Genomic DNA, 12,876 nt, shown 5'->3' with positions numbered 1-12,876 from the left:
CTGCCACCCGCAGAGCTTACACCTACGCGGGCCTGGCGTACGGAGCAGAGTGCTACTGCGGGAACAAGCTCCCCGTCACTGCCTCCAGGCCTGAGGAGTGCAACAGCGAGTGCAAGGGCGAGAAGGGCTCCGTCTGTGGCGGGGTGAACCGGCTGTCTGTCTACAGGGTGGAGGAGCTGTGGGCAGCGGCACCACGACGTAAGTGGGCGCTGGGTGAGGCTGCTCTTGGGTGGTGATGCTGGCACTGCAGCTGGAGCGAGCGTGATGTCCTGGGCTCGCCTCGTTCCACTTGCCACCAGCGCTGGAAGCAGCAGAGGATGAAGGGCCTGCTGGGCACGGTGCCCGCTTGCTGTTGGCCCGGTCCCTGGCTCCCTCCCCAAAACAGCAGTGCTGCTCAGCACCTGGGAGCATCCACCTCAGAAAGCTACTGGCACTAGGGGAGGAAGGGCAGTGCAGTGACTGCGAGAGCAGCAGAATTTCAGCTGAGGAAAAACTGCTCCCTTCTGCACCTGTTGCAAAGCCACAAAACCACGTGTTTAAGAAGCAGCCCTAGAAGGGGTGCCTCGTAACAGAAGGGCAGAAAATCACACCCACCAATGTCATCCTTAGCTCAGACATGATCCTAAGCAAAGTAAATACTATGTGAATGCAGCGGGAGAACAAATAGAGGCCAGAGAGAGAAGTGCACCGGTACCTCTCTTAAGGGACAGGAACAAGACCACAGAGTTCTGCTTCTCCAAGGACTTCTTTCAGGCAGCAGCTGAATTTTTTGTTTCATCTTTAGATGACAATACTTGTCATCTACTCTCTACGATAGTCATCTGCTCTCTGGTTGTCATTCAATTAGCTGTCATGGGAGACACAATAGATAAACCTTTGGGCCAACACAAGGCATATAAAATACCCAAACAGCTGAGCAGTCTTTTGGCAGGCTCACAAGACCCTTCGGCTGTTATTTGCTGAGAACAAGCACCAAGACCTTAGGTTGTGCCAGTATTGATGGTACTTCACATCTTTAAGACAAGTCAAGGTTTGTACAATCACCTACCCAGCTACATATAAATTATATATCAAAGGCACACAGACCTAAATTGCTAGTGTCAGACTGACAGGCACATTGGCAAGTTTCCCAGGACATGCATCACTGTTTAAATCTTCAGTGTAAAAATACATATATATATTTTACAGGAGTAAATGGCATTTTTTTTTTTCAAGTATTAATGAATAAGTCATCAAATTAGTCTAGCCTGGAGCTAGATTTGTATTTTGTTTGCCCTTAGTAATACCTTATATTTGACTGTTTGAAGAATCCTACTGACACAAGTTAGCTGAGGGGCCAACAAAAACGTTAATCATGATGATTAATTGTGAAAATATATTGGAAAATAACTCTGAAACCGATACCATCCGTGATTTACAACAGGCAATACAGAAAACAGTTCCGGCACACGGATGCTCCTAACGCAGAGCAGATGCAGCGGTGCCCCCGTTCAAACCTCCTGCAGACAGGGGCTCTGCTGGCTCCTGCCCCAGCCGGCCCCACGGGCTGCACTGCCTCTGTGCTGCGGGACTCGTGCTCCACCTCACCCTAAACGCAACAGAGTTCCACGTCTGCAGGCTGGGAGTGGCTGCAGCTCCCAGGGACGTTCCCTGGGGGCAGGACACGGCCGTCCTCACCACCAGAAAGCGGGAGATGACCCAAATGCAGCCGCTTCCAGCGTGAGCCACGTGTTCCCCAGGAGCCCTGCTCCCTCTTGCGTGTTGATGGGGGCAGGTCAAGTCACCTGCCTGACCAACTGATATCACTCTATGCTCATAAAACAAATATGTCCAAAATTAAATATTAGTGTGAATTTTAGCAGGAAGTCTTCCAACAGCATCCTGCAAAACTGAAAAACTGCTCTTTTATTCCTTGATGCCATGCTTGCAATGACCTGATCGATCTCAGGGAGATTCCTGTTCCTTCCCCAGCTTGCATTAAATTGTTTTATTTGCACATCTTCTAAGTGATCCCAATATATAGTACTGCTTCTAGTAACTGCTTTGAACAGTTATTACAACAGTTATTGGACAGCTTCTCCATAGATTTGCTCTTGGTGCATGCTAGAGAACCTGGACCCTTCTGCTTGAAAATTCATACACAAGTTTTCCCCTCAAAACTGTACTACATCTCTCCTGTCATCCACCACAATACATTCCTGCATCAGTTCTGGTGAGTGTTATTTAGGGCAGCCAGTGGGTGTGGACCAGGATTTGGAAGACCCAAATTCATTTCCAAATTGACCTTTCTTCCTGTTAAGTCTTGTTAAGTAAATTATGTAAATAGAGTTGAGTTGGTAGAAAGACATTTTCCACCTTTGTAAACCGCACAGAATCCAATGAATTACAGAAATGTGTGCATGCAGACATTTTCCATTTTCTAACCCAGCCACACAATGTTATTTTCTTCATTATCATTAGTTCATCTGTGCAAATGCATTGCCTCACCTGAGACAGTGATAGCTTTGGGTTTTTGTTTGGTTCCCTTAGGGGACATTTCTCTCTTAAGAGGAGGGAAAATTGTATTACTGCTTGTAAAAAGTATTTGGGCCAAATCCTGAGTTCACTCACAGTGATGCAAAAAAACTGGAGCAGTTCTGCCAAGCTCTGTGGCATTTATACAGGAGCAGGTCAGATCAGAGGCTGATGCTAAAGACTTCAAGAAAGCTATTCTCCCTGAACAGCTTACAAAAGCCTAGTTCAGATTCTGAAGACTGCAGCAAACTCCCTTGCCCTGAAAAGAGAGCGAGTGAGTGGAAGACGAGAGGGATATCAGCAACTGAGCAGATGTGCAGGAAGGTGAGTCCCTGTGGGGGCTTTCAGGATTCATTTAAATTCCTCTCCTTTTTTGGTGCAGATGATGTGAAGCTTTGTAGCTTTTTATCAGGGCTTTTAAGTCTTTCAGGGGAAAGCATGTCTTCAAAAGAAAGCTGGCAGCTGCAAACAATAGCAATGCCCTCCACTGGTGGAATTTAATTTAAACTCTGCTGCAGCCCTACTTTCAGTGGTTAGTACAAAGCTAAAGGCATGTGCTCCTTTCAATACCACAGGATTTGCAACACATTTTTCTAGTGTATATCATGGTTTCTCTTATTTCTAAAGCAGTTGGAATATAAAATTTATTTCATTATTCTTTAGCTTCTGAACCTAATATTGTTCTTTGTGATAGAGACAGGATACTATGGACATTGTTTTCTCAAGAGAAACCTATTTCATATCCCTGCAGGGAGGAATGTTATCTATCGAGGATGTTTTAGAGCTCCAGAAAATTTAACAGACACCTTTCCAGCCTCTTTGATACAGCCCAATTTGACGGTGGAGATGTGCTCTGAATTTTGCTCCAAGAAAGTAAGAACAGTTCTCATTTCACATCCTTTCTTCTTTCTGTTATTTTAATTTTTGATCTACTGAGAGAATAGCAAAGATTAGTGCCTTAGAGCTCCGAATTTGTGAATGAATTTCTAAAGGACAAAGCTCACCATGGTAAATACCCAGTGACGCATCTGGTCCAACCGTTCTGGAGTGGGGCAGGTGGGAGGGCAAGCGGCAGAGCCATGCCACTCTGTATCATGCACAGAGAAGCCATCCCAAGTGACAATTTTCAGCCCCAAGGAAACCAGTACCATTCCCGTGTCCCATTCAAACCACGCCCAGAGCAGGATGTGGCCCCAGAGAGGCTTTGGAAGCTGCGGTTCGCGTGGCAGATACGTTGCCAGCGGACAGATGTGGGCCAGCAGCACCTGAAACATGGCTCCAGTGCTCGGGGGGGGCTCACCAGGCACACGTGCAAGGCAGGCAGGACACCCGCTGTGCCCCCAGTGGGAGTCTAGCCCCATTTGCTCCCTTATGAGGGCAAACCAAGGATTTTAGTTTTGAGGTATCAGCACACAGTATTCTATAGCAGTGTAACTGTGTCAGCTAGGAAAATGATACAATCTTAATTTAACAAAAAAAAAAAAAAAAAGCTGCCAGAGGAGGAAAAAAAAAGCAGATAAGCTAAGAGCAGGTGGGCTTTCCAGGTACTTTAATACGCACATCTCTTTCCTCACAAAAAGAATTTATGCCACTTTCACCGTAACCCAAAGAATTTAAATCTAATTTATTTTAACTTAAAATGGAGTCATTGTAGAACTGCTTCATTCCAAGATACAAGACCACCAGAAAGCAACTAATGAGTTCAGTTGGGTGCCTATTGGCTTTTGGACAGGTGTGAATGCACATGCTAGCATCTGCCCTCGTGCACGCCCTGGGGTTGCAGCATCACCTTTGTTTGTGCTCCCATTTATCAGTGTTATACCACGGACATGAAAACAGGAGGAGTTTGGTGAACTTGGGTATCCCTGTGGGAAGAAACGTTGGGCCCATGACTGTCTCTGCTCCGTGGCTATTGCTGTGGTTGGGTTCCCTCCCCCTCTAACTCCCATTGGGCTTGTTTGTGTGTGCAGAGCAGTGTTTGCTCAGGGGTCAGACTTAGCCCGCAGCCACGTGCAGCCTTAGTACTAAGCTGAGCATTCAATTATTTTGTCTTCTAGCATCACAAAGTTGATTAAAACTATTACGGCAAGAACAAAAATTCTTAATTACTACGCAATTTTAGTTGCTTTTATACCATGGTGCAGAGTGGGAAAGCTTTTCCCAGTCAACCTATCCTCTATAAAAGCTCATCAGGACAGTGTTTTGAGAATGCATCACGGAACTAACGCTGCGCGGTGAGCTGCAGTTAATCACCTTTATATCCTACACGCAGCGCCTCACAAACATGCATACACACACACTCACACCCTCCATACACATAAACATTTAGTAAAGCAGGACTTTGTGACCAATTCTTTCCAAGATCTGCCACTGATGCGTTCCGTAACTGCAGGGGAAAAAACATTGAATCTTTCTGTATTGAAGTTTACCCACAGGTAACATTTTATTAATATTTACTGATAAGGTGCCATTACGGCTTCTTTACCTACGAAAGTATACGAAAACTCAGGATGAGTTTTTCTAGATGTGCTTATACACAAGGTCAGTAATTTTTAAGCATAGTCATAATGTTGTGGTTTTGGGAGAAGGCTTTTCTGAAGAAGTGGATTTTCAGAAGTTTATGTTCCTTCAAAGTTTTCTGGCCCAAAAGTGGAAGCATCTGAAATTCCTGCTGGCTGACAAGTGTAGGAAAAAGACCAATACCAAATGTCCCTCGTTAGCTTAGCAATTGAACAGGACCAGAAGAGCAGCAGGAGATTGTTCATCCCCAAGCAAAACACTACACAACAACAACAAAAAAAACAAATTACACCTTTGGTGAAGGAACACGAAAAACCAGTATCAGCTTTAAATGCTATCAAAGCAAGTCCTATTATGACAGTGGAAACATTCATCCCAACTTTGGTTCCTTTCCTTTCAAAATAAGTTGGACAACTTCCCAGCTGTTATAGGCCTTCTATGGAATTAGGAAAGCACTGTCATTTCTGTCTTTTTAGTCTAAGCTATTATGCTGTAAAGAATAATCCCACCAAGTCCTATGCAACCTGAAAACCTACTGGGCTTTTTAATAGGACTAGTTTGATGCCTAAATTTAAATACATAAATAAGTCTTTTGCTATTTGGGACTCAGAATAAAAGCAAACAGACATACCATATCAATTTGTGAGCCTTAGAAATGGCTTTGTGCAGATGAAATGGTAGCTCCATCCTTTGGAAGCATATGAGATATGAATTTGAGGAAACAACTTTAGATGATACCTGCTAAATAGCCTTAATTATCTATTTCTTTCTTAATTAACAGAATGATGACATGTCTTAACTGCAACCTATTATTGCCCTGTAACAGAGCCATGAATGTGTTTCTTTGCCAGGTCCCTCGGCCAGAAGTCATAATTTTCATATATGTTATTTTATAAGCCAACATGCATAATAAATAAGCCATCCCCACTTGAATTTATATTTTTAAATAACCATTCCTTTTAACTCTCAGATGCTGTATATAGTTATATATGATAAAAAAATCTGAAAGTACACTAAGTCTTGAAGAGAGAAGCACTTAGAAGCGTGGTTGGTTAAAGCAGCAACCACAACTTGGGGCTGAGTGCGGCTGATGACTTGTAGCTGCTGATTGAACACAGACAGGAAGACAAAGCTGAATACACTGTTTTACAATCATTCGGTGTGCTGCTTCAGTTAGATGCAGAGTATGAATACTGAGTTGCTGAATACAGTGCTTTGCACTGATGCTGCGGGTCCAGGTACGATCCCCGCAAATACCATAACACTTCTTCCATCACGCCCTATGATCTGAGACCTGCTACTCATCACGCCAGCTCCCAGCTTCTCCCCTTTCCCCAACCACATGCTGAAGCTCAGAGAGAAGGCACCTGTGTGGTTAATTTTTATGTAAATAAATGTAAATGTCCATTACTGAACCAAGAAAGGCCCTGTTTTTCAGGGCCAAATCATGCTGCTGAAACCTTAGTGTCGTAAATAAAGCAACTTTATCATCTGAAATTTTCCAGTCACTTCATAAACGTACAGATATGTCAGTTTAAAATACTTGATGAAACAAAACAATTCAAATTGCTGAAGGTAAGATCATCATCTTTTGATTTAAAAATTGCTATCATATTAAAGCTAGCAGAACTGAAGGAGTAGGGAAAGAGAGGTGAAAGAAGCAACTTTGTTGTTGTTGGTTGCTGTTTGCAGTTGGCAAATATGCAAGGATTTGACACTTTAATGGAAAAAGGCACCGTGTGTCCTAAGTCTAAATTAGTGACCAAAATGTTCTTCTTACCCTAAGCAATGACATTTTATGTTGCTGGAGAAAAAATTCCTGAAATGCGCTAACAGCATGATTTTTCCTTTCAAGACAATTTTCAGACCTTCCTTGGGTCTGAAAGGCCACCTAACACCACAGAAACAGGAGGCAGATAGACTGAACTCTTCCAGTTTATCGGTAGTAGGTTTTGCTAGTGCCTGTGTTTGCATGTTAGGGTCGTACTGCCTATGCTAAATTTACACCAGGGTGCTTAAACACTCACAGTTAGCAAAGTATCCGCAAAGAAGTGTCAGAGGTGGCATCAGGTGTGAGATCGCGTCAGCACTTCCAGCTGCGTGGGACTCAAGCAGCAGGAGATGCAAGAAACATCCCCCACCACTTATATCGCGGCCAGCTCCATTAGGTCACAAATACACGACAGAGGCAAATACATCCTTCTCTCTCGGTTAATCTGTGCTTGTAAGGAGAGCCCTTCACCCTCTGCCAGCCAGGTACCAGGACACTCATTTGTTTGAGGTCTTTTCCAGTTCCTCTTCCTGAAGGTTGATTTAAATGAGGGATACAAGTAGGAGACACCCATGTTTTTCTTTCCCCATCCCAGAAATAACTCTTTGCTAGATGCTTCATATGCTATATAGCACTAGGATTACCAGACTTTGAAGTTAGGCGCTGATAAGAAGAAACAGTGGAGGCAAGAGGCGTAGCATCAGTAGTAAGGCTACAGGAGACAGCAGGAGCTGAATCCAGATAAAGGTCGATGCTACTGTTTATGGCCAAAACAAGAGCCCTGCTTCAGGAAAGCTTGGGAAAGACATTGAAAGACCCGCACAAAGAAACACAAAATAGAAAAACAGCAAGAGATTGCTCTCATAATACTGCCTGACCAGCAGAGGGGCTGCACACACGTGGGGGATTAGCCTGGCCACCCCTGCCCTCTACAAGGGCCAAACGCTAGCCCCGAATCTCTCTTCCCTGAACTACATTTAGTCACAAACTGTGTTGCAGAGTGATTGCAAAACAGTACTATATTGTCCCAGGCTTTTTTGCCTTCACAAAAACGATTGCACAAAGATGCAGAAGTATAGAGATGCACATGCTTAAGTCCCGTCAAAAATCTCCAACCTTCCAGAAGAGTAAATCCTTTGCAGGTGCCACTTGGCATGAGGTAAAAGGCCCATTGTTATTCTAGGCTGTGCTTGAGGGCCAGGACATTTACTAATTTCTCCAATGGAGATGCTGCTTCAAAATAAAGGGAAAAATCTGTTTGCAGGCAAAGAACTCTTGCCCTTGGATCAAATCTGTAAATAGTTTTTGACAATGTCATATCTCATTCACTAAGCAAATGTTGGCTGTTTGGGCACAGATGGCACGTGTGTTGTATTTGACTCCTTATCAGAGAATGAACACGTGGGGAAGAGCAAGAGATAAGCTGCTCAGCAGTCCTGGCATGTGCTTCCAGAGGCCAGGAGACTTTTAAAAGGCAAAAAGTGTTGGTAGGGAATAGGTGGAATTGAATGCTCTGTGCTCGAATAACCTGACCTTCCTTCAGCCACTGTCATCGAGGCTGGGCCCTTCCCTGCATGCTGATGCGCAGCATGTCACCCAGCGGGCTGTCTGGGAGGCTTCCGAAGTCTGCGAAAACGCAAGCCCAGTCTTCCCAGTAAACAGGAGGAAGACTGAATTTTAGGGCAAATTTTTGCCAACTAATGAATGAATTTTTCATATGGAGCATGTAAACACTTCCAAATTTCTTCAGCAAGCAACTAGCACACATTTCCCTCTGAAAGTGGTAGTTACTTGGCATAAAAGTTACTTGGCAGTTCGAGTAATTTTTCCAAAATATGTACACAGTAGTACTCAAGCCCTACACCAGCCCCTCTATACACAGTAGCGTTTTTCAAACTGTGAAGGTGTCACAGTAAGATGCATACTTCATGGCTTTGTTTTATTTTAAACATGACTGCAGCAGTTAGTTAGGGGGTCTAAGTTCCTTTTTCCTTTTGATTTTTTAAGGTCACGTTTCTTCTGTACAAACTCTGGTAAATTCAACTGAATGTGTCAAACCTTTTAGCAGATGACTCCTCAGTTTGGAGGACTATAAATGGAAGTTCAGAACACGATACAATTCAAAATGCTCATTTTGGGGGTAAACACCTTTTCCCATACTAAAGTTTCAGGGGGAGTTACATACTAAGACTGCAGGAATATTATCAAATGATATATTTAAGAATAATGAAAAGATAATATCGTGATTTTTCAAACTTTACAAGATCTGAAATCTATTTTTAAAGAAATTGCCACGTTAAAGGCAGTAGTATATAAGAAGCGAGATTTACAATGATACATCAAACACTGCTTTGATCTTGACAGTGGCCCCGTAAAGATTTATTTTTCCTTTGCATAACAGGAGCATTCCCCACAGGCTGTCGATGCCGTGGCATTTACGCACTGATCTATTTTCTCTCCTTTATAGGAATTTCCCTTGGCAGTCATCCGAGGGCGGGAGTGCTACTGCGGCTACCCCACTGGGCGCTTCTCGCTGCACGGCGGCGCAGACAGGCAGCTCTGCAGCGGGATGCTCAACGTCAGCACTGCTGCCGGGGGGAAGTACTGCCTGGTCTACCAGACGCCGGTGCAAGGTACAGCTCCAGGCCTGCCATGCCAGGACTGGACCCCCCTACTGCGGGAAAGAGCCCCCCGCACCCCCTCTGCCTCTCCCTCCTGCAGCGGGTTGGAATTGTTCAGTTTACAGCAGTCTTATCCTCTATGACTAACATCACACCAGGAATTTAGAAGACACCCCTAATCTAAATTCCCTTCTTGTAGTCACGTTCATAAACATGCATCTTTCCAGGTATTATTTCCAACCGTTCTCTTGTTAAACAGTACATCCTCCCCACTGGAAAAATTATTTTGCAGATGGAGAGAGAAGGTAGAGCCTGGGAAGCCAGACCCCGAGACACCTGGGGACAAGGACCCTGTAGTCTGGCTTGAGTCCTGTTCATTGAGTGCGCACTCAGCCCCCTGTTAAGCAGGGGCATCAAGACAGCTCTGCAAACTCTAATTTTTCTCTGCCCACCTTCCTCCAAAACATTAATCTTCACGTGTGTCAAAGCCAGAAAACAAAGCAGACAGTGAGGCCCTAATCCTGTAAACTATCACGGCAGAACCTGTAGCTTTTTCCATGCAGTGATTTGCACCAAGTTCAGCAAAACTATTCACAAATTTAAAATTAAATTCTGTGCTAGGTTGGTGCAGTTTTTTTCCCCCCAACACCTTTTTTTTCCCCCCCTTCATCTTTCAATTCAGAGGTATACTGCAGGTAACAGCATGTCAAAAGGTCATTCAAGAACACTCACTTTCAGGAAATTGCTAGCATCTACCACATCTGTGTAGATCAGGAGTAGCACAAGACAACTTTTTCTGGACTATGCTGCACTTTCAGGCCATGGATCCATCTGTAGGCTACTTTGAAGAACGAAAAAGGAGTGATTTCTAATTATTTCCTGGCTTCTTTTTGTACCGACATAGAGGGCTGGGATTGCTTCTCACCCCCTACCCTTACTTTTACCGGCATGTTAAGCAATACAGTCAGTATTTACAAAAACATGTAGGAGCTAGGTTCTAGCCCCACCAGAGATCAGAGCAGCACAGGCACCTTAACAGCCTCACGCCCTTTTCTGGAGAAGAATCATAGTCTGGATGCTTAACTGAGTGCCAGCTCTTTTCAGTAGGAGGGGTTTTTCCTGTGCTATAAAATTTGCAGTTTTCAGGTATAATGGCACATTCAGGGTTTCACTGAAAAGCCAGCCTGCCAGGCGAACAGCAATTAACAGGCAGACATCAAGGGACTTTCATCAGAACTTGCTGGCAAGTAAAATGGTTTGCTGTAGCTCTAACAAAAATGCACTGCCTAACACAAAACCAGTGAAAACCTTTTCTGAGGATAATCTCTTCGGCCTCTTATGGATGAATTAATTTTGGGAAGTAGCTGACTCACAACTGGACTCAAATTGATATCCTATATTTGAAAGGGAGAAAGAAACAATAAACCCTGTAATCAAGGGCTGCCATTGGAATTACTACAAAGCCACAATGCTAACAATGAAATATCTTCTATACTTGCAGACACCCGCTGCACAGACAGAAAATTCTTAACCACTAAATCCAAAGTGTTTGTTGCTTTGTCAAGTTTTCCTGGAGCTGGCAATACATGGGCTCGCCATTTGATAGAGCATGCTACGGGCTACTACACAGGCAGCTATTACTTCGATGGAGCCCTCTACAACAAAGGTACTGCTTCAGGGGACGGGACACACAAAGCGCTTCAAGGCACAGGGTTTTACTTGCGTGCTCCGGCGTCCTTCTGCTTGGAGCCAACAAGGGCGTCACTGTCATCATATCTGGTCCAATTTAAACATGTGCCTAGAACAAGTGGTCCCTCGTGGTGCAGGCAGCAGCAGGGACTGCTCCAGCAGCGTGCTCAGTGGGCAGATACTGGCCTGAACAGCAGTCAGGCTCGTGTTTTGTTGCTGTGTACTTGCAAGCATGCCGCTCCCATTTAAAAGAATGGTCCAAAAGACAAAGTTGACTAAACCCTGAGGTCAAGACACTTCAGTAGCACATGAAACAAGAGGTTATTTTTTTTTTGTTTGTTTTAAATGTCACTAATTCTTCTGGGAGGCCAGAACCCTGGCCAGTACCTTGAGGAGGGTAACCCTGATGTTTATCATGCACCGAGCACTGGCTTCACAGAGAGCAGCCCTTTTGTCGTGAGTGCCTACTAATTCCTCCAGCCCATGTGAAGTTAATTAGCCATGCAGGTGGCCAGCCCTGGTCTCAGGCACTGGGTGGCAGGTTTAATTGACTGGTGTTTTCACAACAGTTTTACACCGCTGCAGGGATTGGTTTAAGAACATGAAAAGACACAGATATATGATCATGTGGGGTAAACAAAAACAAAAAATATCATGTCTTGTAAAACAGGTTTTAAAGGAGAAAAAGACCACTGGAGAAGTAGAAGGACCATCTGCGTGAAAACTCATGAAAGCGGCAAGACAGAGATTGAAATGTTTGACTCTGCCATCCTGTTGATAAGGAACCCGTACAAGTCGCTCATGGCTGAGTTCAACAGGAAATTCGCTGGGCACCTAGGCTATGCCACGGACCGCAACTGGAAGAGCAAAGGTAGTGTGTCGGGGCACCCAGCGCTGCTGTGGACAGGGCCTGAAGCCTACTGCTGTGGCATTCTGACAGGGGTAACGCCATGACAGGATGCCGAAACCTCAAAGAGCACTGCAAACGCTCAGTGGGACTTGAGTCCCACCACAGCACAGGACAGGCCCTGAAGCGCTCAGACCCGCACTCTGGGAGTGGACACTGTGGGGCCATACCTCTGCTGCTGCAGAGAGGAGGGCAGCGTGGCAGCAGCACTGTGGCTGCAGGCAGCAGCAATACTGCTACCAAAGTACCGGGTGGCAGAGAAAACGCATCCAGGCACAAGAGCCCGCTGCGCAGCCCATTCACCAGGCTACGTGCCGCAAAGAAAGTTTGCCCCTGCAGCACGTAATAACCCAGAGAAATCTAATTTAAGATTTAGAGGATTTGATGGAGCATGACTTTCCTGAAGGAAGTTTTACAGCACTGCACAGGTGCTACTGAGCTGCAGATAAATAAGGATAATAGCAATAAGGAGACTTCAGATTCAGCATTCCTTGAACACATGAAAGGACTTCAGAGTATGACTGCCACACTTCATGCCTCTGACTAGCAAGCTGGATAGCAGGACTGATTTCCCTGCTGCATACAGACTCTGCAGCACAGAAAGGATTCAGCACACATTTCTCCTCTTGTATGTTTTAGACATAACAGATATGGCTTGGCAAACCACATAGAACAGGGCTCTGGGGGTGGCAGGGAAGTGTCCTTTGTCACAGCATGTTTCTTTCCCAAGTTCATATATCACCTTTCATCAGTCACAACTCAAGACCGATTCATCAAAAAGCAGGCAAAATAGCCCGTAGAAAAGAGAAAATAAAGACTGGAGGGAATGGCTTTCCTGTGCTACGAACTACAAA

The 12,876-nt window shown here is 44.7% G+C and overlaps 1 protein-coding gene and 1 long non-coding RNA gene across 9 annotated transcripts in view; one reads left to right on the top strand and one right to left on the bottom strand.

The window, feature by feature from the left end:
- The window catches only part of LOC310884337, a 186,659-nt gene that overhangs the window by 146,095 nt on the left and 27,688 nt on the right, over positions 1-12,876 (bottom strand). The gene's annotated exons all lie outside the window — the stretch shown is intronic.
- The window catches only part of WSCD1 (WSC domain containing 1), a 30,178-nt gene that overhangs the window by 15,153 nt on the left and 2,149 nt on the right, over positions 1-12,876 (top strand). For both annotated transcript variants that reach the window (XM_083805988.1, XM_083805989.1), the window contains 5 exons: positions 14-198; positions 3,266-3,387; positions 9,273-9,438; positions 10,928-11,092; positions 11,786-11,986. In XM_083805988.1, the coding sequence (XP_083662114.1) occupies positions 14-198; positions 3,266-3,387; positions 9,273-9,438; positions 10,928-11,092; positions 11,786-11,986 (839 nt within the window). The remainder of the gene's footprint in view (positions 1-13; positions 199-3,265; positions 3,388-9,272; positions 9,439-10,927; positions 11,093-11,785; positions 11,987-12,876) is intronic.

This window comes from Anser anser, assembly GCF_964211835.1.
Source record: "Anser anser genome assembly, chromosome: 20".
Taxonomy (NCBI): domain Eukaryota; kingdom Metazoa; phylum Chordata; class Aves; order Anseriformes; family Anatidae; genus Anser; species Anser anser.
This window is presented reverse-complemented; position numbering and strand designations above follow the sequence as displayed.